Source organism: Coloeus monedula (genome assembly GCF_965178545.1).
Source record: "Coloeus monedula genome assembly, chromosome: Z".
NCBI classification, from domain to species: domain Eukaryota; kingdom Metazoa; phylum Chordata; class Aves; order Passeriformes; family Corvidae; genus Coloeus; species Coloeus monedula.
In genome coordinates this window covers 25,120,372-25,143,032 of record NC_138822.1, presented here as the reverse complement: position 1 = coordinate 25,143,032, position 22,661 = coordinate 25,120,372, and the positions used below count along the sequence as shown (strand labels likewise).

General features: G+C 36.2%; 1 protein-coding gene across 5 annotated transcripts in view; it reads right to left on the bottom strand.

The window, feature by feature from the left end:
• Window positions 1-22,661, bottom strand: part of PPIP5K2 (diphosphoinositol pentakisphosphate kinase 2) — a 48,685-nt gene that overhangs the window by 22,476 nt on the left and 3,548 nt on the right. For all 5 annotated transcript variants that reach the window (XM_082301228.1, XM_082301230.1, XM_082301231.1 and 2 more), the window contains exons 2-17: window positions 15,940-16,335; window positions 14,256-14,451; window positions 13,827-13,917; window positions 12,763-12,848; window positions 11,268-11,422; window positions 10,809-10,910; window positions 8,924-9,085; window positions 7,685-7,806; window positions 6,260-6,361; window positions 5,625-5,711; window positions 4,654-4,733; window positions 4,463-4,568; window positions 2,905-2,990; window positions 2,158-2,283; window positions 1,941-2,062; window positions 324-506 (exon numbers count right to left, since the gene is read on the bottom strand). In XM_082301228.1, the coding sequence (XP_082157354.1) occupies window positions 324-506; window positions 1,941-2,062; window positions 2,158-2,283; window positions 2,905-2,990; window positions 4,463-4,568; window positions 4,654-4,733; window positions 5,625-5,711; window positions 6,260-6,361; window positions 7,685-7,806; window positions 8,924-9,085; window positions 10,809-10,910; window positions 11,268-11,422; window positions 12,763-12,848; window positions 13,827-13,917; window positions 14,256-14,451; window positions 15,940-16,083 (1,950 nt within the window). In that variant the 5' untranslated portion in view covers window positions 16,084-16,335. The remainder of the gene's footprint in view (window positions 1-323; window positions 507-1,940; window positions 2,063-2,157; window positions 2,284-2,904; window positions 2,991-4,462; window positions 4,569-4,653; window positions 4,734-5,624; window positions 5,712-6,259; window positions 6,362-7,684; window positions 7,807-8,923; window positions 9,086-10,808; window positions 10,911-11,267; window positions 11,423-12,762; window positions 12,849-13,826; window positions 13,918-14,255; window positions 14,452-15,939; window positions 16,336-22,661) is intronic.

The window sequence follows — 22,661 nt, the reverse complement described above, 5'->3', positions numbered from 1 at the left end:
ACCACACACTGTCAAAGTAAAATGTAAACAATATAACATCATTTCTTGAATAATTCAAATATTTTTAATGGAACAGCGAAGAAGAGTTACAAACGAGATCCCTGTCTACTCCTCCTTCAAAGTTTGTAGCTATTCTGATTACCCAAATCGCAGGACAAAATATCTACAGCCACAATTGGTACAGCCACCTTTGCAGTTCAAACTATTTGCAAGCACCCAAAGGATTTTGCAAAACAGATACATAAACTTACTGCTCATTACTTTTGCACAGGAATTTTCATAATTATTTATTTTATTTAATGGGAAATTAATCATATGCTAACCTTATCATAGTCATCAGCAGTAAACTCTCTGTCTCTCTGGAGAATTTCATGGAGCCTTGCTTTAACACGATGTTGACAGCTGCTTAAAGAATCACTGTCACTGTCCAACAGACCATTCATATTAGCACTTTTTACCATCTGGACAAGAATAGGAGTCAGCTCTCCCTCTAAGGCCAGTAGTCCCTGAAGCAAACAATACAATTACTCAGGCAAATAGATAAAAATGAAAATATGAGTATCTTAAAAAAAAAAAACCACCACCCAAAACACTAATTTAAATTCAAGATCGTATCACTTGGCTATGGGTTAGATAAACAGAGGCATAATGCATGTATTTAGAGAGAAATGGCCCGCCTAAAAACTGCTAGTGTGCAGGGTTGATACAGATGGTAAAGACTGATGGTGACATGTCACAGAGAATGCTCCCCAGCACCAGCTGTTCAAGTCTTGGACTTTGGGGAGTGCAGGTGCCTTCTCCCTGAAGCTGGAAGCAACAGCTGCCTGATTTGTGGGTGACATGCTTTGCTCAAGGATTTGTGTTACCAGAGAGGAGCTAACAAACCAAATAGCATCTGGCAGGATAAACAGGAGATACGCAGGGTCTTACAGAGACTCTACAGAGGCAAAAGCCCAAGCCATGTGAGTCACAGGACAATCACAGGCCTTGAACAAGAGGTGAATAGAGAATTCCAAAAGGAAGAAGGTTGGAAACTTTTTGACTTTTCTGGCAATGGAAGGGCTCTGGAATAATGAAGGAAATGGTGTGGTGCCTTTTCAAACCTGCTGACCAAGGGAAAGCAGGTCAGATAGCTGAAATATTTCTGTACAAACACATGCAGCATAGAAACAAACAGGAGAAACAGGCAGTCTGAAGACTTGAAGAGCTTTAAGTTAATTCCAATTACAGAAATACGGTAGAATAGTTCACACGAATTGACTTTTGCTATAACTAGATATGGGACCTTTTGGAAGCCAGGTACAGGGTAGTATCACGGTAGGCCTCAGCTACAGACCATCCAAATTAAAAGGGGAAATGGATGAAACCTTAATAGAAGCAGAGAAAGCCGCCTAACTGCAGGCCTTGTTTCCATGGGTACTCTTGGCCCTGGATACCTCCATGGCAATATTGAAGGGGACAAGCAATCAAGATTTCTGGGAAACACCTAGGATAATTCTTTGACACAGGTTCCTGATGAACTATTAAGCACAGGCATTGCCCTGCACCTGTTACTCAGACGTGTCAGGAAAGTAAAGGTAGGTGGCAGTCTTGGTAATTGAAATCTGATGTTCTAACAGATCTGCGGAGAAGTGAACAAGACAAATAATTGCATTAGAGCCCTGGACTTCAAGTGAGCAGACTTTAGCTTGTTCATGGAATCTTATGGAGAAGAGCCTTGCAGGACAAAAGTGCCTCAGACAGGGCTGTTCAATTAAAAACTGTCTCATCTGCTCAAACAACTTCAAGTGCTTGGCACATTAACTGGATACTTTTTCACACTGAACTACTCTGAAAATACCTTTTTCTAATAAACTGTAAATCTCTCCCAGAGTTCAAAAGAAAAAATGAACTTAAGAATATCAGAATTTTAGAACTGAAAACATAATTTCACATTGTACCTTTGCAAAAGCTGCGGCAGTCATCTGAACTCGTCCCTCATCAGAAGCGTAGATTTTGAGATCATGTCGGTAAGTGCTATGTAATCTAAGTAAACCACATCCAGGAAATCCAGCATAATCTCCTATCAAACAAACATTTTGCTCTCATCTTGCACTTGATTGATTTATGACACTCAATTGATTTTTTTGAAAATTGTTATTGTAATTTTCTTTTTACCTTGTCCGCCTGGATACATACACCTGAAAGCTCTTCCAAGCTCCTCTGCTTGAACCCTGCCTGCAGGGGTCAATTCTCCTCCCCATTTTAGAACCAGAAGCAGGGATGGCTCATTTCTTCTATTATCTAATTGTACACAAAGAGAGGAGCTTAGGAGTGAAATCTATTGTTAATTTTTTTTTCCAAATGAACAAGAAATATTTGGTCTATGAAAAGCTTCATCAAAGGATCTCTTCAACATTATGTATCTTTCATAGCATTCTAACATTAAGGAAATATTGACCTGGTGAACTAAATGTGCACTTTAAACAGAGAAAACTGAAGTAGTTAAACTATGAAGAGAATATAAGTGAAAAATACTTAGCATGAATCCAAAGCAAAAAGTAAATCAAGACAGAAAAATTAAAACAAATTGGATGCTAAATACTCTACAGTTTATAAATGTTCTGAAGATAGTAATTGTTCTGTGAGATTTTCTTATACTGGCTCAAAACACCACTTGGATGAATCACTGAAGTTTCTTTAATGTTACTTTTCTGTTGCAAAAGAGGAGGGTTAGAAGAAAAATTTACTACAGAGTTTTTAGGTGTACAATTCAGATTAAGATACTGTGAATATCTGCTAACAATACATTCTTGAAAAACAAAATAGTCCTTCTTCTTAACATCAAGACATGTTATACTACTAGTCCATGACTATTTATATAGACATCATATTAAGTGATAAGGTACAAAAGTAATACAATACCTTCCTCTTCGCTGGAAGTCTTAGGGCAGCCATGAGGAAGATATGTTAACTGAACTTTGCGATTTATGCCTGAAAAATGCCCATACCTTAAGTGGGAACAGGAAAAAAAGAGGGGAAAAGGGAGAGACACATTTAAAATATTTTCCTCCAAAACTGCTAAAATCCTGTAATAGGATATAATAAATCTCTTGTTGGCCAATGATTTGTGCATTTGATCACCATTTATTGAAGCAGTGCTTAGAATAAACATTAACTCAAGAAGCACAGAATTAGCAGAAATAACAACTATGCTACAATGAAACATCTTAAAATACTATCTAATTCTACTTTTTACAACACTGAACATAAAACTGGAACCCTCCTCCCCTAAAACAACAACAAGCAGTATGGCACGTGGCCTAAGTAATTTATCTATTCAGATCCAAAGCTACAGTGGCTATCAGCATCCAGAAACTGGTCTCACAGTGTAGATGGCTACTGGTTTTATAGCCCATTAAGTTCTGAAGCAAAACTCAGTATTTAAAACAACTATCATAAATTTCAATAATAACTGTCTGTTCCCTGATATTTTTTTAATTACGAATTCCTATTACCATTTCACATTCTAGGGCTTGGAACACAAGCCCTATGAAGAACGACTGAGGGAGCTGGGGTTGTTTAGCCTGGAGAAAAGGAGGCTCAGGGGTGACCTTATCACTCTCTACAACTGCCTGAAAGGCGATTGTAGCCAGGTGGGGATCGGTCTCTTCTCCCAGGCAACCACTGACAGAACGAGAGGACACAGTCTTAAGCTGTGCCAGGGGTAGTTTAGGTTAGACATCAGAAAAAAATTCTTCACTGAAACAGTGATTGTGTGCTGGAATCGTCTGTCCAGGGAGGTGGTGGAGTCACCGTCCCTGGACGTGTTTAAAAAAAGGCTGGACATGGCACTCAGTGCCGTAGTTTAGTTGATGAGGAGGTGTTAGGTCATAGGCTGGACTTGACGATCTCAAAGGTCTTTTCCAACCTGGTTAATCCTGTGATTCTGTGTAATCTTTAACAAACCTTGAAGCCTTACTTTTTTCTGTTGTTTTCTGTGTTTGGTTGCGTTTTTGAAGTTTTTTTGAATTACTAAATATTTCAGGCTAAGTATACAAAGACTTATTTATTTTCAATCCTTAAAGTTTGCTCTAAGTAGACAAGTACCCATGGTTAAAGTTCTTACTGGCTCTACTGGACTTCATTATGTCACACTGCAAGAAGCAGACTCTGATTACAAATATTTTCATTTTAAAAACATGCAAGAAGACAAAATTTGCTATCAATGAAGGTAACTTTCTCTTGTTGAAACTATACTGAGACACTAGACACAGCAATAAGTTAAATTAAAAAGTCAAGGAGAAAAAAAGCAGTGATGGCCCATTTCAAACATGACATCCCTTCTCTTCAAAAACTTTGTGCTTGAATTATTATATTATTACATATTTGGTAACATTGCAATCCATGTAGTAACTGGTGAAACAGGTCAAAACAGCAGATATAACTTCATTGCTACAAAGCCTGAAAATTAGACACTTACATTTCTAACACAGTCTTTAGCTGTTCAAGTTTTGCTTTACTTTCTTCAATTTCAGAATCATTGTTTTGCCCAAGTTCTACAAGGAGCTGCCTTGCTATATCAAGCACTTCCTAAAGGAAGGAAACATAGGATTTAATTAAATAAATAGATTTCTACTTACAGAACCTTATAGTAAAAAAATAAAGACAAACTTGCCTGAAGCTGTTTCGGTTTTTTCAGTTTCAGTTTTCCAGATTTATATCCATCACATTTTTCAAAGAGATCAAAAAATCTTTAACAGAAAGAGAAGTGATTAGAAAATTCAATTAATAAATTAAATTATTACTACTTGAGCAGGAGGCTCTTAAAGTGATCTAATATTAGCACCTTTACATTATTTGAAAGTCAGGTTAAAACCTGCACTACAGAGGTCAAACCAAGTTTTATTCAAATCCCATCTCCCCAGAAAGTCTCCAACACATTAGGAAAATAAGAGTGCTGCAAATGTTCTCTTACTGACTTCTTAAGTATTAAAAAAAAATATACTCTATTTATTTGAATGCTATAATATTTGAATATTCTTCAAGAACGATCCTCAACAAAAGTAGGGACCAAAAATACCGTGAGCAGTCCTACAGTTCTTCAGCGTGTCCCCAAAATAAATAATTCGTTTTTTACTGAAACTGCACCTAGTTCCAGGTCAATTATGTAAGTTGTCTTATGAATGCTAACATAAAGATGGTAGCTACCATAAATTCAGAGTCATTAAACTTTGACAAAAATAAATAGCAAAAGTACTATGACATTGCATACAAGAATAGTTATGATAAAACGCAGAAGGCAGAAGTCATGGTCTAATGGACAACCAGAAATATTCTCTGCTACATTATTTTTAATAAAGACATTTATAGACACAAATGCATTTTCCATAAGATCAAACAGGACTGTTCACAAAGCACAGCATGTGTTGAAGGAAATCTACACAAGTACGTTGACAGTCCTGTTAGAAAGAGTGGTGCATACTTGTAATTAAGTGCAATATCTAAAACTGTTAGATTTAGAAGAAAACAAAACAAAAAGCAACTTGCAATTGTGCAATTCCTGGTCAATTCACTGCTTGCTTAGCCCCCAAAACCCTATGCTCTAAAATATGGAAAATAATTTTAATAAAGATTCCACTTACCTCTGATGTTTTACTTCCATTTTCATTTTTTGCTTTGGTGTTCGATCCCCATGGCGTATTACAGCTATAACACATCTAAGCTCCATCCTGAAATTTCCAGAGTTGTATTTCACAAGTCTGTATACATGGGTCTTTTATTTACTATTAAACTAACCATAGAGAATTGACAAAGTTGTAGTCATCTGACATAACTACAGAAGTGATGGAAACATATGCAAGAATAGAAGATTAACTGAAAATAATATAAGGTATGAAATACAAATACTGATTTTAACACTTAGGTCGCTACAGAATACCTATTTTAAGTGGTTTTTAAAACAAAGATTTTGAGGATCATTAAATGAGAGAGCATGTTTATTAGAAGTGCATATTAAGTTGGTGCTGGAACAACGATTAGCAGTGGAAGCTATGCATAAAAGATGCTACACTTGAAAATCTGCTGTTCTATACTCAGCTTGACTAAGGATGAAAAACTCTGACTGCTGGTATAGCAATTGTGATTCCTTCCTTGTTTTCAGCACACAAAACAAGCATTCATAGGCCAAAGTGGGCACACCTTGTAAAGAGAAAAAAAGATTCACACAAAAGTTACATTGGGAGTTTGTACAATTCAGATGTAGCTACTATTTTCTTACATTGTTCCAGAAGTGGTTGGCACAATAGGAATGTCTTCAGCTTCTAAAGGAATTGACCATGGTATTTGAAATTGGGGAGCAAGTTCTCTCATTATGATATTTCTAAAAAATGGGTTAAAAAAACAAATCAAGGAAGTTTAAAGCACAGCTTATAGAACATACACAAATGGCAAACCAAACAGATTATATATATGCATTTTTGTTAATGTAGTTTTAGAGTACTAGCAGCCACAAATGTCTAGCTACATATTTTTCTTTTAATTGCATAATAAAGACCACTTAAAAATTTAAAGCTATTACAACTGCTACAGGGACATTAGACTACTGGCCCTGTGTTTGTAACGAACTTCAGCTTTTCAACTCCACTTCCTGAAAGAGTTCCTTGGATATGAATTAGTCTTGTTCATTTATATATGCAGACAATTGGATTCATTAGGCCTAACTATAAGTGCTTAATAATCACCAAGCCATTCTCATCAAAGAGTAACTGCTGTCTTTCACCAGTAGTTTCTCAAAAGTTTCTGTGATAAAACTGGAAGAAGAAGTACAGTCTCTCATCTTAACTATAAAATGACAACACAGTCTCCACCTCAAGAAGGTTGGCACATCTAATGTTCTGTTTCACAAATATTTCATCAAAATACAATGAACTTCAGATTAATACCTACATAAGAAGCACTAACACAGAGGGAAAAAAAAGTCCATCTTAAGGTAGAGAAAGCCAAAACATAATTGCTAAAAGTCTTGAAAAAACTCGCAAAATCTTTCATGTAAGATTTCAGACAATTAGATCATGCTGTATCTCATCATTAGTGCAATCTTGCTGTAAAGCCAGTCACAATGGGGTCAGCTTACTTTGAGGACAACACTTCCTTGGCATAGAGTTCTATACCCACTTCTGTATGATCCCTTGTTACACCTTTTTTTGCCTCCAGTGGCAGAGAAAAGATGGTATGATAGAAGACACCTTGATTCTATTTCAGTTTGGTTTTACAAGTATGAAACTGACAAATATACAAGTATACTCCAGCTTCAGATCAAGGACAATGTACAGTAATTTGGACACATTAAACAGCAGCAATCACAACCATCCAGCAGTGCTTCACGACTTGAAAAGATCTCAGCTAACTTTAAGAACTTAAATCTTGCTTTCAAAATACTTATTCAGTTAGCTTTAAGCACTTTTAAACACTCAGATGTTTGGGATGATTTCAGGAATAAGGAGTTTAGTTAGAATTTATTTATTGACTTAGGATTCTCTTTAATTATATTTTTTTATGGTTTATTTTAATGACTTTTAATGTGATATTTAATTTTTAATAAATAATTAATAATTAATAGTAATAAGAAATCTGTAGTACCTAAACTATACTAATATACAATGGAGTTAATAAGCAAATTTGAAATAAATCAGAAAACTCTTACCCCAGTATCTTAGCACAATCATCATAGTATTTCATGGAGTTTTTCACGAAACTGAAGCCATTCACATCACAGACATAGGACTGTCCATTAGCACGTAGCAAATCAAAGCCACAAACTGTTTGCTGTTTTTAGGAATAAAAGTTCAAGTGATTTAGGATTGCCTATTCTAAACAAACTTTATATTTTATCAGGTTATTCATCTGAAAACATGATAAAAACGACACATTTTACGCTTAGTATCTTTTGTCAGTTCCAGGTTAGGTTCACCCGTATCATGCAAACATCTTCCTGTTTTTAACTTTCCTGCATACCCCTAGCAGTATTAGTATTGAAGGTCAGGTTCACATGAGCACAAAGTTCAAGCTTTACAGCAACAATGGGCCTACAAATTCCCCTTTCTGACACAGGTTTGCTGCTACATACAGTTTTTAAGGATGGCAGGCAAGAAATTACAAAAAAATTGAAAAACCATTTTTGTCAAAATTTGACAGCATAGTTTTGACATAGTATGACATTTTGATATACATGATAGTATTTAACAAGATACTATTGACATCATTAGTAGAGGCTACTAGAAGCTATTTCATCTGATTACTTTTTAAAATCTCAAAGCCCATTTTGCCGATAAAGGTTCCAGAATGACATCACAGTGACACATGGGTAAGGAGACAGACTGAAAGCCTTTTTATAAAACAAGTGAAAGGAGGGTAAGAGACTGAATTAAGTTTTGAACAAAGGAATCCTTACAACGATACAGCAACCTTAAAATTATACAAAAATTGAAACTATCAAATTAATATCAAATTATTCAAATAAGTACCTAATCATGTCAGTACCAAATTAACAGTTAATTTGTACCCAATGTAAATACTAGGTTAACAAAAGTAACAAAAATTTTACTGAAACTGTGTTTTGCCAACTTAGAAACTATTACCAAAATGTGTGAAAATACTATACATAGAATAGATACACTGTGGGCTGGCAAAGCACGATAGCAACACATAAATTCAGGAAACTAATATAACACAAGGAACTTTTCAGAACTTTTCAATACATTAAAGGAAGACTCCTTCTTGATTAAAAAAAGATGTGGACATGGAAGCTTATCTTTTCACCTTCTTAGGAGTTCTGCAGCAATTACCACTGCTGGCTTATGCACTAAAACTCTATGGAAGTTTCATGTAACAAACAATTAACTAACACTAAATGTTTGATCAGATAGGAAAGCAATCAGCTTACCTTAAAGGCAAGGCACACTTTCCAAGCAATTAACTTCTCTCTTGCATTCAGGATGACTGGATATCTCACTTCTTTTCCTTCACTATCTCGTTCTACTTTGCCATCCAGAGCTGGAGACTTCCGGGCCTCAGCGTGAGCATAGTCTGGACCTACTGTGTACACCTGTATTGAGAAACAGGACCTCTTGATTAAGTGTAATTAAATTATGTTGCATAAATTTGCAAAATGCATGCATATAACTCAAACGTGACATCATCAAGAGATACTAGCTGCTTTTGTCATTGAAAAGGTCACGCTAAAGCGTCTTCCTCAGTGGCATTCTCTGCCTTCAGAGAACACATACCATTTACTGACAGCCTAGGATAAAATAAGAAAATCACTCATTAAAAAACTCAATGAATAAAAATTAATTACTCAGTTATGATGGTACAGTGATGTAAATGTTTTCTTCTCCAAAACATCTGCAAAACCTGGAGAACAGGTTAGTTTGAGAATTATCTCAGTTTACTTATTATGGAATCTGGCTGCAGAACTAAGTCATTCTCTTAATTTAAAAAGTATGGTTACATTTTAGACAGGACTAAACAAAGCAAAGATCTGCCCAGCTTTAAGATGACAAGGTAGGAGCTTGAGAGAACAATTTTGTTATCTCTCTACTGCAATTTTGATGCTCACTGAAGGGTTTGGGGCATATGCTAAATGAGATTTGTCAGCAGCTCTCAAAAATAGGCTACAGTTTCTTTAATTAAAAAATGAACTCCAAGCATTAATAAAAAAAGTATTCAAGTAAAGCAGATGACTGCCAGTACTGCCAATTAACTGAATTCAGGCAAGAGGGTGAGTTCAGTGAAACCGCCTAATATAAAGCTGATAGTCTTGTTAAAAAATCCGTTATTTATTTGGGGTGTTAAAAGCCCAGTGCCCTTGATGACTTACACTACAGCTAGTCAAAACAGTCCCTACCCCTCAAGCTATTTGCATTTCTTCATGTTGCAAGAAACCTTTTGGGAAGTTTGTAAAGCTCTTATACAATCATCTGTAAACACAAATTAACCTATTGCAAAGTGTTGCACAGAATAACCTTCAGAACAGTACACCACGGCATTTTTCTGAGAACATGAAAAGATTATTCTCCTCATATGCCACCGAGAGATACCAAGAAGCTGACTGCAATTAATAAAAGGCCTTTTTGGATTAGACCTCACACTCTCTACCCCTGCACCTTTTTGTCTAAATATGGTGATCTCTTACATATTGTAGAACATTGGTTTCACATGTTTTGAAATGGGCTTAAAATAGCCAGAATGAAGACAAAGGGAAAGGAAGTTATCTTCACACATGGTTGGCTTAACACATACTTTGTTATTGCTCTGTTTTAGCATTCTCTTATGGTACCTAATCTTTACTTCTGTTAAGAACTTAAATGAACAAAAGAATGAAAATTATTGCAGATAAGGTCCATGAAGGTTATTTTCTTTGATGTCATAAAATTTTAGCAAGTAACCTTTGCTTATTCATTAGCATACTAAGATCTATTTTATTTAGATTTCTTTGTGACCTTTAACCTTCAGATAAAATATCTAGGCAGCATCTGTCAGCATAGGAAAGAAGATGATGTTCTGGCACTAATAGAATACAAAAACCAGAAAGACAATATATTGGGTAGCAAGCCTCCAGCGCTTGATTCTAACAATGCAACCACAGCCGCTCTATATTACAAGTACTATGTTTAGCTAGAATCAGAATTGCATTCTTTACTTATGAACTGTATTAAAACTCAGTTAAAATTAATCCTTGATAAAGATAAACTATTATCTTTAAAACTGACAAGCTCTTTGAGTACTTGATTGTTCTAAATATAAATAAGAACGTGTATCTGTCATACCTTCACATCAGTTCCATCTGTAGGCATGAATTCCTCATAAATATAAGAGCCTGTTTTTCTCACACTGCTTTCAGGAGAATACACACTGCTTCTGCTGCCAATCTGGAAGACATATTTTTCCATTAAAAAACTCATAGGGTACTGCTAGTGAAACTTTAAAACAACCTAAAATAACACACTTTTACTGACAAAACACTTCCTGTATCAAATGAAGCAAGCTTTTGACCACTGCCAAAAGATTTTTGTAAGATTCTAAAAGTACATTCATAGTGTATGCTAAGAATCTGCAGTAGTTAACAATCTACTGCAAGAAACATAGGTCTTCATTCATCTACATGTTCTCCTGAAATTAATTCTCTGATCTGCCACTATTCCTCAGCAAGCAGGACATGACAGAATTACTCTGCAATCCTGTTAAACACCTACAGCTTTTCAATAGCTTTAGTACCATAACCTCACCTTTCGAAAGAGCCTCTGGCTTCCACCCCCAGCAGATGTTGGATAATAAATATAAACATTGTGGTCCTCAGCACTAACTGGCTTTTCTACAAAGGGCTTCTGGAAAATTTCTCCATTTACTTCCACATGATCTTCTCCTTCAATCAAGTTGCATTCTGAAGAAACAGCGCAAAGAATAGAGCTGTAATGGTATACTAATGGCATGCAATTATTAAGAGATCTGCATTAATTTTGCAGGTTGAAATAATAATATTGTATTACATCTTTGTTTCTCCGATTTGTTACTGACTGCACAACAACTGATGATTACATGCAGTATATGTTTGATGAACCATCTCTGATTATGTTATTTAAATACTGTGTTCCGGAATTTCTGTTGATTCCCTCAGTGTCAGACAAGAAATTGTCTCCTGCAGGTGCATAACCTGCATAATGTGGCATATTTTGGAAATGTTTTGAAGAGACGGAAGCACTGTTTGTCTTCTTTTTTCAGCGCCTCTCTCTGAAATATCAGGGAGCTGGCAGGTGAGAAGTAGTACTCATGGTGTGGTGCCAGACGCCACAGCACCTTCCACAGGGTTAGAACTGTCTCACGCTGTGTGATTCACGCACCCTGCACATAAGATTAGGTCCTCTGGTATCAGCAATCAGGAATCTGGTATTCAATACTGGTTAACTGCAAGTAGCAGCTTTTTTTTCACTTTTGAAGCAGAAATGTGTCCTTTTTTCCCTAGATCACACAGACATTTTAATGAAAAATTCCCTTGACCTGTCATTGCAATCTCTTGCTGTTGCTTAAAGTCTTTATTTTAGTAGAAAAAGTTCAGTTTGTTTCCAGTCATACAAAAAATTAATTCCAATTTATATTCATAGTACATTATCTGCAGATATATCTACTATAGATTTCCAATATACATTGGAAATCTATTCTTATATTCTTCTGCTTATACTCAGAAGGGAAGGTATTCAATAGCCTAACTTGTTTCTGTCAATATTACCTTCCTAAGCAAAATTACTAATAATTGTGGTTAATATAACATCCTGAATGCTGCTCTCTTCGATGACATATTAGAATCTCAGTTCAGGTAAGGAGGCCCACATATTCTAGTTGTTCTATGATGTCTGTAAGATGTATGGTGTCAAAATTATATTTCTCAGTTGCAGACTTCTACTGCCTGCTGGGATGGAGTTAATTATCTTCACAGGAGCTGGTATGATGCTATGTTTTGAACTTGTGACAAAGAAGTCTTGATGTTTTTCTTAATGCTGAACAGTGCTTACACAGTTCAGCATTACACAAACCTTCTTTTTCACATACGGCCCCCCACAGCCATAGGGGTCAATCCACAACACCACTTTAAATGCTGGTGAAGAAATCAAACTCGAAAAATGAATTGTCTAGGCAGTAAAATTTAGCTTTCCACTATGTACATACTGTTCTGCAGGGGAAACACAGAGATGCTAATGGTTGATAGTTTATCTCTGTTCTTTTTACCTTGGGGATTGTTTGGATCACGGTTCAGAACTGCATAGCGAGGAAGTAAAATGCCTTCAGCTTTAAGAATACCATAGACTTCTCTTCTAGAAGAAAAGAACAAATATTGCACAATGAGCCAGCAAATCCTGCTGATATTTGCAGTTTATAGTCCATGAGTAAAGGAGAAGAAAAATAAACATAATTTTTTTTTCAAATCACACAGGATAAGGTTACATATATAATACTCTTCTTACTAAAGAGTCTACTGACAGCTTTAAAGGTCACTGACACAGCTATACCTTTGCAGTGATCTCTTCAACATCAGTAAAAACACACTTTGCAATGCCAGTCCTTTCCTTTCTGGCAGTGCAACAGACATTTACACAAAACAATTGTCTTGTTAAAGGAGATTTTCAACTGTTCATGGTAAAATTTATACAGAACAGTAACTGAAGGCATCCAAAATAGTAAGTCTGCTCACTGTTCAGAAGGCTCCAGTGTTTATGTTTTTTGGTCACTATTAGTAGTTTTATTAATGTTTGCTATGCATGACCTCAGCGCCAAAAGAAAATTCACTTTCAGTAACCACGTGACCTTTGAGTACAAACAACTTCTGTTAAGTATCATCTTTACAGAAAAAAATACTGTAAATCAAATGAATTCTACGATTATAGGAGCTTGCACAGCTGCTATACATGCTATCCTATATGTATGTTAAGAGTTTAAACTTTTTTATTTGCTAAGCTTTAGAAAAATGCATCACCGAACTTCTAACTTGGTAAATTTTCAGACACATAATGTAAAAGCAGCAAAAAAACCCAAAACCACCCCTAAAGACACATCCCAGAAAACGATGCATACATTAATAAAGTGTAACATTCACCGTAATTTTATTTAAACTACTGTACAATCATGGAATCATAGGATTGTTTGAACTAGAAGAGATGTTAAAAATTATCTAATTCCAAACCCTCCACCATGGGTAGGGACAACACACTGGAACTGTTGCTCTGCAGTAACAACAAATTTTTATAGTCTCTGACAAAAACGGGTTGCTTTAAAAGGTGATTTATGTTATTTACCTGTCCTGTATGTGATACTGCATATTCAAGTCATTGATTACGAATGGATTCCTGAGTTTTGCATAGGCTACTGCTTTGTCCAGAGGAAACCCTGTTTATTAAGACAAACAAATTAAAATTACAAGACACGTTACCAGTAAATAGTTTGGAACCTTTGTATTAGATCACTATTTCCACTGGCTTCAGAAGTATTTACCAGTGGAACAGCTATTTTTGAACCATGTCAGAGAGGACCTTCCCAAGCAATGTAAACAGTATCATTTAAAAAACTCGCATTTTAAAAGTCAGTTGTATTATATTAAAGAAGACAAATGAATCACTTCCTAGGAAAATCCAATAAAACTGCAAGACAAAAAACCTAAAAGGACTTTCAAAGAGCTTAAATAATTTAGATGTCACAAGTATTTATGGTATTATTAGAAGATTTACCTTTAGAGTGAAAAGAAATGAGACAGTCACATAAAGGCCAGTTTTCTACTGGCTCATTCAAAATAACATCCTCTTCAAATATCACCACAGTTATATACTTAAACATGGAGAGGCGTTCAAGAATTTCTTTCATTGGTTTGGACTTTGATTTCTTAGCCATTGAACAAATCCCAACTGCAATTTGTCTTTCTGGTGGCTGGAAAAGAGGCACGGGGGAAGGGAAAAGTAATTAATGTGTGTTCTCAAAACACAACAGCGTTTTAGCAGCACAATACTAGAGCAGGTATTTTCTCTTAAAATTCACATGCTACCTTTAATTTAGTTTTTAATCAAGTAAATTGCTAGCAGGTAACAAAATGCAGCATAACAGCATATCACACGGCATCCTCACAAAAAATGCCTCAAGAGTGAAACTGTTTAATAGCTCTGTATTACTTTTTATAAGTGTTGTTACCAGGAACAAACAGACATGATCAAAGGCTAAGGCAGAAGTGTTGAACCTGAACAAAATCACACTTAGGGCTTATTCTGACATTAACTAATAATTGATTTTTCAATTATGTCATTTTTTTAATGTCTAATTAACAGTCACCTAATATTACAAGTGAATTATGAAAAGGAAAACTAGAAAACAAGAAACTTCTATTTTAGATTTCTGACCTATTTAGTGCATAAACAGTTTTGCTTTTTTTGTATACTCTGTATTTACTTTCATGTTAAACTTTCACTAATTTCTTTCTGCCAGTGGTACTTCTAAAGGCAACTGCCAACCTACTTTGCTCTTTAAAGAAATTGCCCACAGAGCAATACTTTAATTCCACTTACTGCTTTTTGAAAATATAGCCAGCTACCTTCCCTTGCTAAAATAGATTAACTGAGTTGAGCTACTTGAGCTGCTAATTTTGGACTGCTACTCTGCATTTCCAAGTTACTTCTAATCATGGGAAGTGCTTTAGCAACACTGCCTTGCATTTAAACTTTTAGACATACAATTAGTGAAAATTCAATCTATTCCATAAAGTGAAATGTTGCAAAAAGAGCAATGAACAGTTAAAAAAATTATATGATGACTCATGCATAATAAAATTAAGAGTTTGTCTTAAGCAAACGGAAAATTGGTGAGCACAATGCTAAAATACAATTCAGAACACTTTATAAAGATAATAAAGTAAGGTATAATTTAAGATTAACTTAGTTTGCACTTTCAATATACCAAGACAAGGAAGAACAACAAAAAAAAAACCCCAGAAGTTAACTGAAGCACACAAAAGAAAAATTCTCAATAATTTTTTGCTTCCAACTATCCAAATAAATAAAACAGAGGCTTATGCCACCATCAAGTTCATTCCCAGAATCCAAATCAAGTCTGCAAAGCATGCACATCAACCTAATTTGCCCTGAAACGCTCTAAAATCAAGCATATCTATTTCACACTTAATTTTCAGGTTTCTTTTCCAGACATTACTGACAGATCATTATCTGAGTAAGAACAATTTCTCAATTTAGAACACCATTTCAGTATGAGACTTACATGAGCTAATGCCATTTTTGAAAAAAAATGAAATACTGAAAAATATTTTTTTAAAATATTTTTTAGAAACCATTTTTGAAAAAAATTTTGGAAATAATCAAAAATAACGCTCGAGAACAAAGAACAGTAAACAAGTGTCCCTACAGTACTTACAGAGTCATACTCTTCCTCCTCTTCTTCCCCATGGTCATAGAAGTGTTCATAATCTGTAGATCTGGCTGAATCCAATAATCCTTCTCCATCTTCTCCACCAACAAAGAATCTGGGAGGATCATTCTCTGTCACATTAACAGACATGGTTACAAGACCTACAGAAATCTATGTAAAAATTACAGGCACTCTTGCAGCTGAGATTCTGGGCATGTTTCCCGCTGACTCAGGAACACTAAAGTCCCTTCCTCTTTGATGTTGCTTGAGCAGTGTTGCCACTGTGATTGCGCTGTTTACCAGGCACTGTTTAACTGGTTATCATCTGCTCATTAATGATTAGAGTTGCTGCTCCGAGAAACAATATGCTGGTGCTTCCCTGAGACAGTATGACTTTTTAACCTACAAGAAACAGACAAAAAAAAAAAAAAAAAGACACACTTGATAAGGGGAGATAAAATAAACTCTTCTCATTCAGAAAAAGTGTTCGAACATTTACGTACCTCTGAGCAAAGCATAACAAATAAAACAGTGCGCACCACACACAGTCTACACTTTTAGAGGTATGTTTAGAGCATTGGGAATAGTTTCAAAATTATTATCAAACTACTGATGTATAAATTCTAGAAACAGATAATATAATGCGCAGAAGTAAAAGCTGGCAAATGCATTTTTTTCCTAAGGTAAAAACGCTAAAGTGGAGAGTATATATTTTACATAAAAAATACAACAAAAATATTCTCAAGTATTTACAATATTTAACTCACTATCCATGTCATCAGCTGTTTGTTTTCCACAGAAGTTTTGTGATCAAGTGGCAATGGCAAGCAGACAGTAGAGCTAATAAAAATATAAAGCCACCATTAGGACTACTAAAAAAAAACCCCAGTCTTAAAACTCGAGTGAATCTTTTCTATGAAAACAGAATGTATGCAACAGCTTGCAACAAAGTGTTGCCTTATTTTCACTCTGAAAAATTAAAAATTACAGAGATGGACACTAGCACTGCCTTCTGACAAAAGTACCTCTAACCACTAATGTAGCAGTGAAGTGAACACACATTGCACCCTTTTAACCTGTCATGTGAAAATAAAATATTGGCAAAATAACTTGTACACAGAAACAGACCCACATATCAGGCATCTCTTGTTTTAACTACTTAACTGATGCTGTGAGATGTAGATGGCTTTCTAAGACTAATTATAATGCATCACTACTACTTAGAAAATTAACAAGCAGTTACTTGTTTAGGAGCTCATCTGATCCAACACGTTAGGTTGTTTATTTGTCAGGTCATTACGCAAGTGCCATTCAACAGTGATGTCTCAGCAGAACTGAATTTGTTTTTAAATATCAGTCAAAATTACTCTGGCTGTCCTATGAACTAAGTGAAGCACTAGTAAATTCCCAGTGGTGGACAACCATTCAGCTTCCTGTGAATGGGGATGGTAAACAAAGCAAAAGTTTCCCAGAAAGAATCTGCCCTAATTCAGAGGCTAGATGTGGGTCAACAATACAGAAACATCAGATCCAGAAGCTGAAACTGAGGTCTGAGCATAAGGATCCTGGGCTGACAGAAGAGGATTAAAAAGATTTATTTCTTAAGCCTATTTGCTATGTATCTGTTGTCCTTCAATTCTGCTACAAAAAATTATTTTCCCTTAGAAGGTGAAACTGTAGTTGTTTGCCTTTCAAGCAATAAGAACAAGATGAAATTTCAAACACCTAATTCATCTGACTGTCACAAGAATTAGAAATTGGGTGTTGAGGTAAATTAACCCTGTTTATGACATGGTAAAGAAAGAGCTTTCCAAATCCTATTTCTAGCAAGCTTCAGAAAGGCAGAGGTTATTGCCAACATGTACTGGCAACTAGCACAGAATTCTGTAAAGGTATCAAAACCAAAAAAGACAACCCCAAAAACCTCTGATAAAGCCTAAAAATGAAGATCCTCTTGGATCACCTTCCAAATCTGTACATTGGAAAGCAGTTTCTTAACAGCTTTTTAAAACTTAAGATTTTTCTAATGAAGAAGGAGGAACAACAACTTGAAACAAGTATGTGGAAGGTCTTAAAACAAGATTTTTAGGTCTTCTCTCTCCTACCTATTCCTGTAGCACACTTTGTGAGAGCAGCAGAAGTTATGAAGTTTATGTACAATTGATGACTGGCTATTTCATGGGGATGCCTGACTGACGGGAAATAGACTGAAGGGAAAGAGCAATGTATTTGTCTACAAATGACACAAAGATATAATCCGACACACTTAACTTCCCCAACAGACCTATCTGAAAACTCATTGTTCTGCTACCTTCCTCATTCAAGAATCAGGAGACTGCTGGTGTTATGAGTGGCAAGCATAGTGCAGTGGGGCTTCCTTTGTGGAAAACAGACTTTGAACAGCCACATAGTTTGCTTGGAATTAACGGTATTTTATCCAAGATTAACATTGTTCATCCGCTTGAAGGCAAATGAATTACTAGACTGCCAATCCATGCTACTGTCACTAGGCCCCAGAGTCTTCATACAGTTTGTAAAAGTAACACCAAAGGCAACAGATCAAAAAAGGATACTGACATTTTTAAGGCTTATAAACTACTGCATGAACTCACTGAATTGCATATAAACTGGCATTCTGACTACTGATGGTTGCCAGCTTATCTCCCTGATGGCAGATGCTGTAAGCTACAGTCATTACCATATATTTGTGTCAGGATATATTTAATAAATTATCTATTTTTTAGACTTAATGCTTTCAGAGATGAGAATTAAAATTCTTTCCCCCCAAATGCTACAATAAAAATGGAGATATCCCCTTCTTTCTTGTGGTATGTGAAATAAAAATAAACCAAGAAAATAGACAAGCGAAGAGAAATACTAAGTGACTGCAACTACAGTGAACAACTTACACAAGTCGTCCAAACACCATTTATAGTTATCTGACATCAAAAATGCAGTAAGAGCACGCTTAAGTAAACACATGGTTCTCTAGCTGTATGCCAAGGAGAACTAATAAATGGCAGAGCAGTAAGATGGAGCTGTCTTCCTGCTTCAGAAGTACTATCAGTGCTGATCGGAGAAGCTTCCAGTACATGGTGCCCTATGCAGAATTCCATCTTGTTGCCCCTTGAGCATGTAAGTCTTCCCAGTATCATTTTTCTTACTAAGATGTGATGAGCAGCAGCAGCAATATAAGGGGCAGAGATACTTAATGGTATATCTTCTTGTACTTGGTGCATTAGCATAAGCCTCAGTAGATAGTGAATGTTGGAAAATTATGTACTCATCTCAGCCACGAACAACTGCACTGTAAGCAAGACAAAACCCGAAGCTTTGTGTTGAAATATGCACTGACCTAATTCCAAAGAGAACATAGAGAACATCCAGACAACCACCTCCTACTGTGTAATGACCTCTCCAGGTAAAATTAACTAGACTATGTTCTGTTTAGACCTCACCTGTTACACAAGGCTTCTCTTTCACAGCTTATAAATTTAAAAAATCTTCACTTTCCGGGAGAAATGTACTGGTGTTCTTATAAAGGCTTTCAATCAAATGTGTGGCCTGTCTACAATATGATATGTCTTGGCCAAAAAAAAACCCCAAAAAATAAAAAAAAAAAACCAAAAATAAAAACCCCAAAAAAGGATAAAACAACATTCTAAATACGTAAAATCAGAGATTTTGATAGCCTGTGCCCTGCATTACAAGTTCTGTGTTTACTCCAGTGGTGCTCTACAGATTTTTCATCTAACAGAACATTTCTCCATTTTTACAAGAATATTCTAAAGGAATTCTAAAGCATGTTCTGAAAGAATAAGCCAAAACCTAGTCCTCACTGTGTTAACAGATACATCCCCAGTTTTTCTGTCCTCATTCCACATGTTTCAGCAGCTCAGGAATCCAGCCCCAGTGTTTCCATATTTACTTAGAGCATAAAGATTAGTATTCGAGTAACTGTAGGCAACAAATCAGTTCAACACAGCAGCAGTGGTCTGAACAGTCATGAAAAAAGGGCTCAAAGTTTTAACACTCACATTTTGAACACTAATAAGAACATATACAACTCCTGTACAAACAGAAGCATTTTACCAAATTTTCTTCTGTGCCTCTGTAGCCATCAGAAGAATAAATATATACTTTCTATACTCCACACTAATGGGAAGTAATGGAACAAACCTGTAGTAAAAGTGCTTTGTATCTGTTATCTCAAGAAAAAAAGACATCATGCATTAGTTACAAAACGTCTCTAAATTACCAACCACTCAGGAAAACAACTTCTTAAAATGCCATTTTATCAAAACAGTGACATTTACATTGTGGAATTTATCAAACAAATAACAAAGAATCATAAGTAGTGCTCATCTGTTACATGATTCTGTACATATATATACATAATAGTAACAAAACAGACCACTGCCCTGTGCTCTACCCCCATATTGCTCCTTTTAAAATTCAAGTTTTTACCGCTGTAGGCATATTCCAACTGTATCCCTTATTAGCTTCCAGCAATTTAAATTATTTCACTAAAACCCAAATAATGTTAATAGCAATTTTTCAGACAGTCTCAAGTGAGTTGGTTGGACAAAAGGTTTTCACTATCTTCCTGCCCTGCTAGAACCATCATGGCTAATATTTTCATTAACAGTACATTTAACAGCAAAAATGTTTGCCTGACTCCTGCTGAGGCATTTTACCCTTTTTAAAATTCCAATTCTGCAATATGATTTACAGTGTAAGAAACCATCAGACAGCCAGTTTGTTGGGTTGCTGGTGACGCAAGACAGTATGAGGAGGAAACAACATGGAAGCAGAGGACAGACTGGAAGAAGACAAGACCAATGGAATCTGATAGCTGAGAGCACCAAGTACTGCAATCCCAAGCACTCTCCATGCATGTGTGACACCTTTCTACCTTTCTACAGATGATTCAAAAAAAGTTGATAATACTTCAAACTGAAATGTGATACTTTAGAACTACTAACAGGAGCCCATACTCGAGAATAGCATTTCTTCAGGTCTGACAAATGACCAGGAAGAGAGAAGAGACAGCACAGTCAAAATGCAGAAAAAGAGGGAAAGGATGCCAAAACCAGAAGCTGCTGGAGACAACGCTGTCAGTAAACCATACATGACTTGTTTGTTGCTGTACCTTACACAGCAAGAGATACATATTCTCTCCAATTTAAAACTGGACAGAATTTAAACACAAGATTTCTACTGTGTCATGTAATCAATAATAAAAAAAAATAACATTTACATGCAGATGTTGTTCTGTTCCATCACACATCCTGTGAGACGCTGAGCAGTAGCTGTCAGCACGTTACTGAGATGGACTAAATCTAAATAAATGTGTTGAGCTGCTCTATCCCAGTATCTCTTAACCACAAAGAATGTTATAGTTACTGCCTGGTATTATTTTTACACGGTACTAAAACCTCAAACCCAAACAACCTAAACAAACAAACCAACCAAACCCCAACAAAGAAAAACCCACAAAGAAACAAATCAAACAATAATCACAGAAAATTCAAGGGTTTCAGATAAGTACTGGAATTTGTAAGGTCCAAGTATACTACACGAAGCTGAGAAAGACCTTTGGCTCTCTTTATCAAATACAAACTTCAACAGGCTTAAGAAGTTTATCATCACCTTCAGCAACTCTGCTCTTCGTAGTAAGATTAAGCAGGAACTCCACTGATGTGCAAAATAACAGACAAGAAATAGGCTAAAAAGGGGTAACAAAGGAAAAAATTATTATAAAGTCTACATCACACAGCTTTACTAGACCTAAGGCACCTGCTCCGATCTTGTGTCAAACATTGAGATCCAGATTTCACAATATGCTAACACATTCCCTAATCATGACAAGAATCTCCCAGAAGAAAAGATTAAAAGTAGCCTTTATTTATTGCTTTTAGCCAGACACTGATTCTGCCTACAAGCCAAGCACAGCTCTCAGACTGCTACATGAAACGCCATAATCTCTGCAAATGACAATGGTGAACATGTTAATTTCTTTCTGTCTGTGGGAACATTGCAAATATTTTTTACAATGTTCCAGAAGCATTACTATGTAGTAGTTTATGCATTACTCCATCAAAAAAATTAACAGCAGTTCCCATTTCAAAAGAGACTATCCACTTTTCAGTTTCATTGTACTGAAACCTGAAAAACCCTTAAGAATAAAAGGAGTCTTCCTTGCCAGGTAAGTGCCTGCATTTGGTTTACATGGTAAAGCTTTGGCGGTGAGTGGGCTGCAGGGGTGGCTTCTATGAGAGACACCAGAAGCTGCCCCTGTGTCAGACAGAGCCAGTTCCAGTCAGCTCCAAGATGGAACTGCTGCTGCCCAAAGCTGAGCCCCTCAGCCATGCTGGTGATGCCTCTGCTATAAGGTATTTAGGAAACGGTACAGAACACTGCACAGAAGCTGGGAGGGTGAGAATAACTGAGAGAAACAACCCTGCAGACGCCAAAGTGATTCAGAAAGGACATGTAGGAAGTGCTCCAGGCACTCAGAGATTCCCCTACAGCCCACCACAGTAAAGCAGGCTGTGCCCGTGCAGGCCCATGGAGGTCCACAGTGGAGCAGACATCCACCTGCAGCCCACAGGGAAGCCCATGCTGGAGCAGGTGGATGTACCCTGAAAGAAGATGCAGCCCACAGAGAGTCTGTGCTGGAGCACCTGGCAGGAGGTGTGGCCCATGGAGAAGACACATGGACAGGA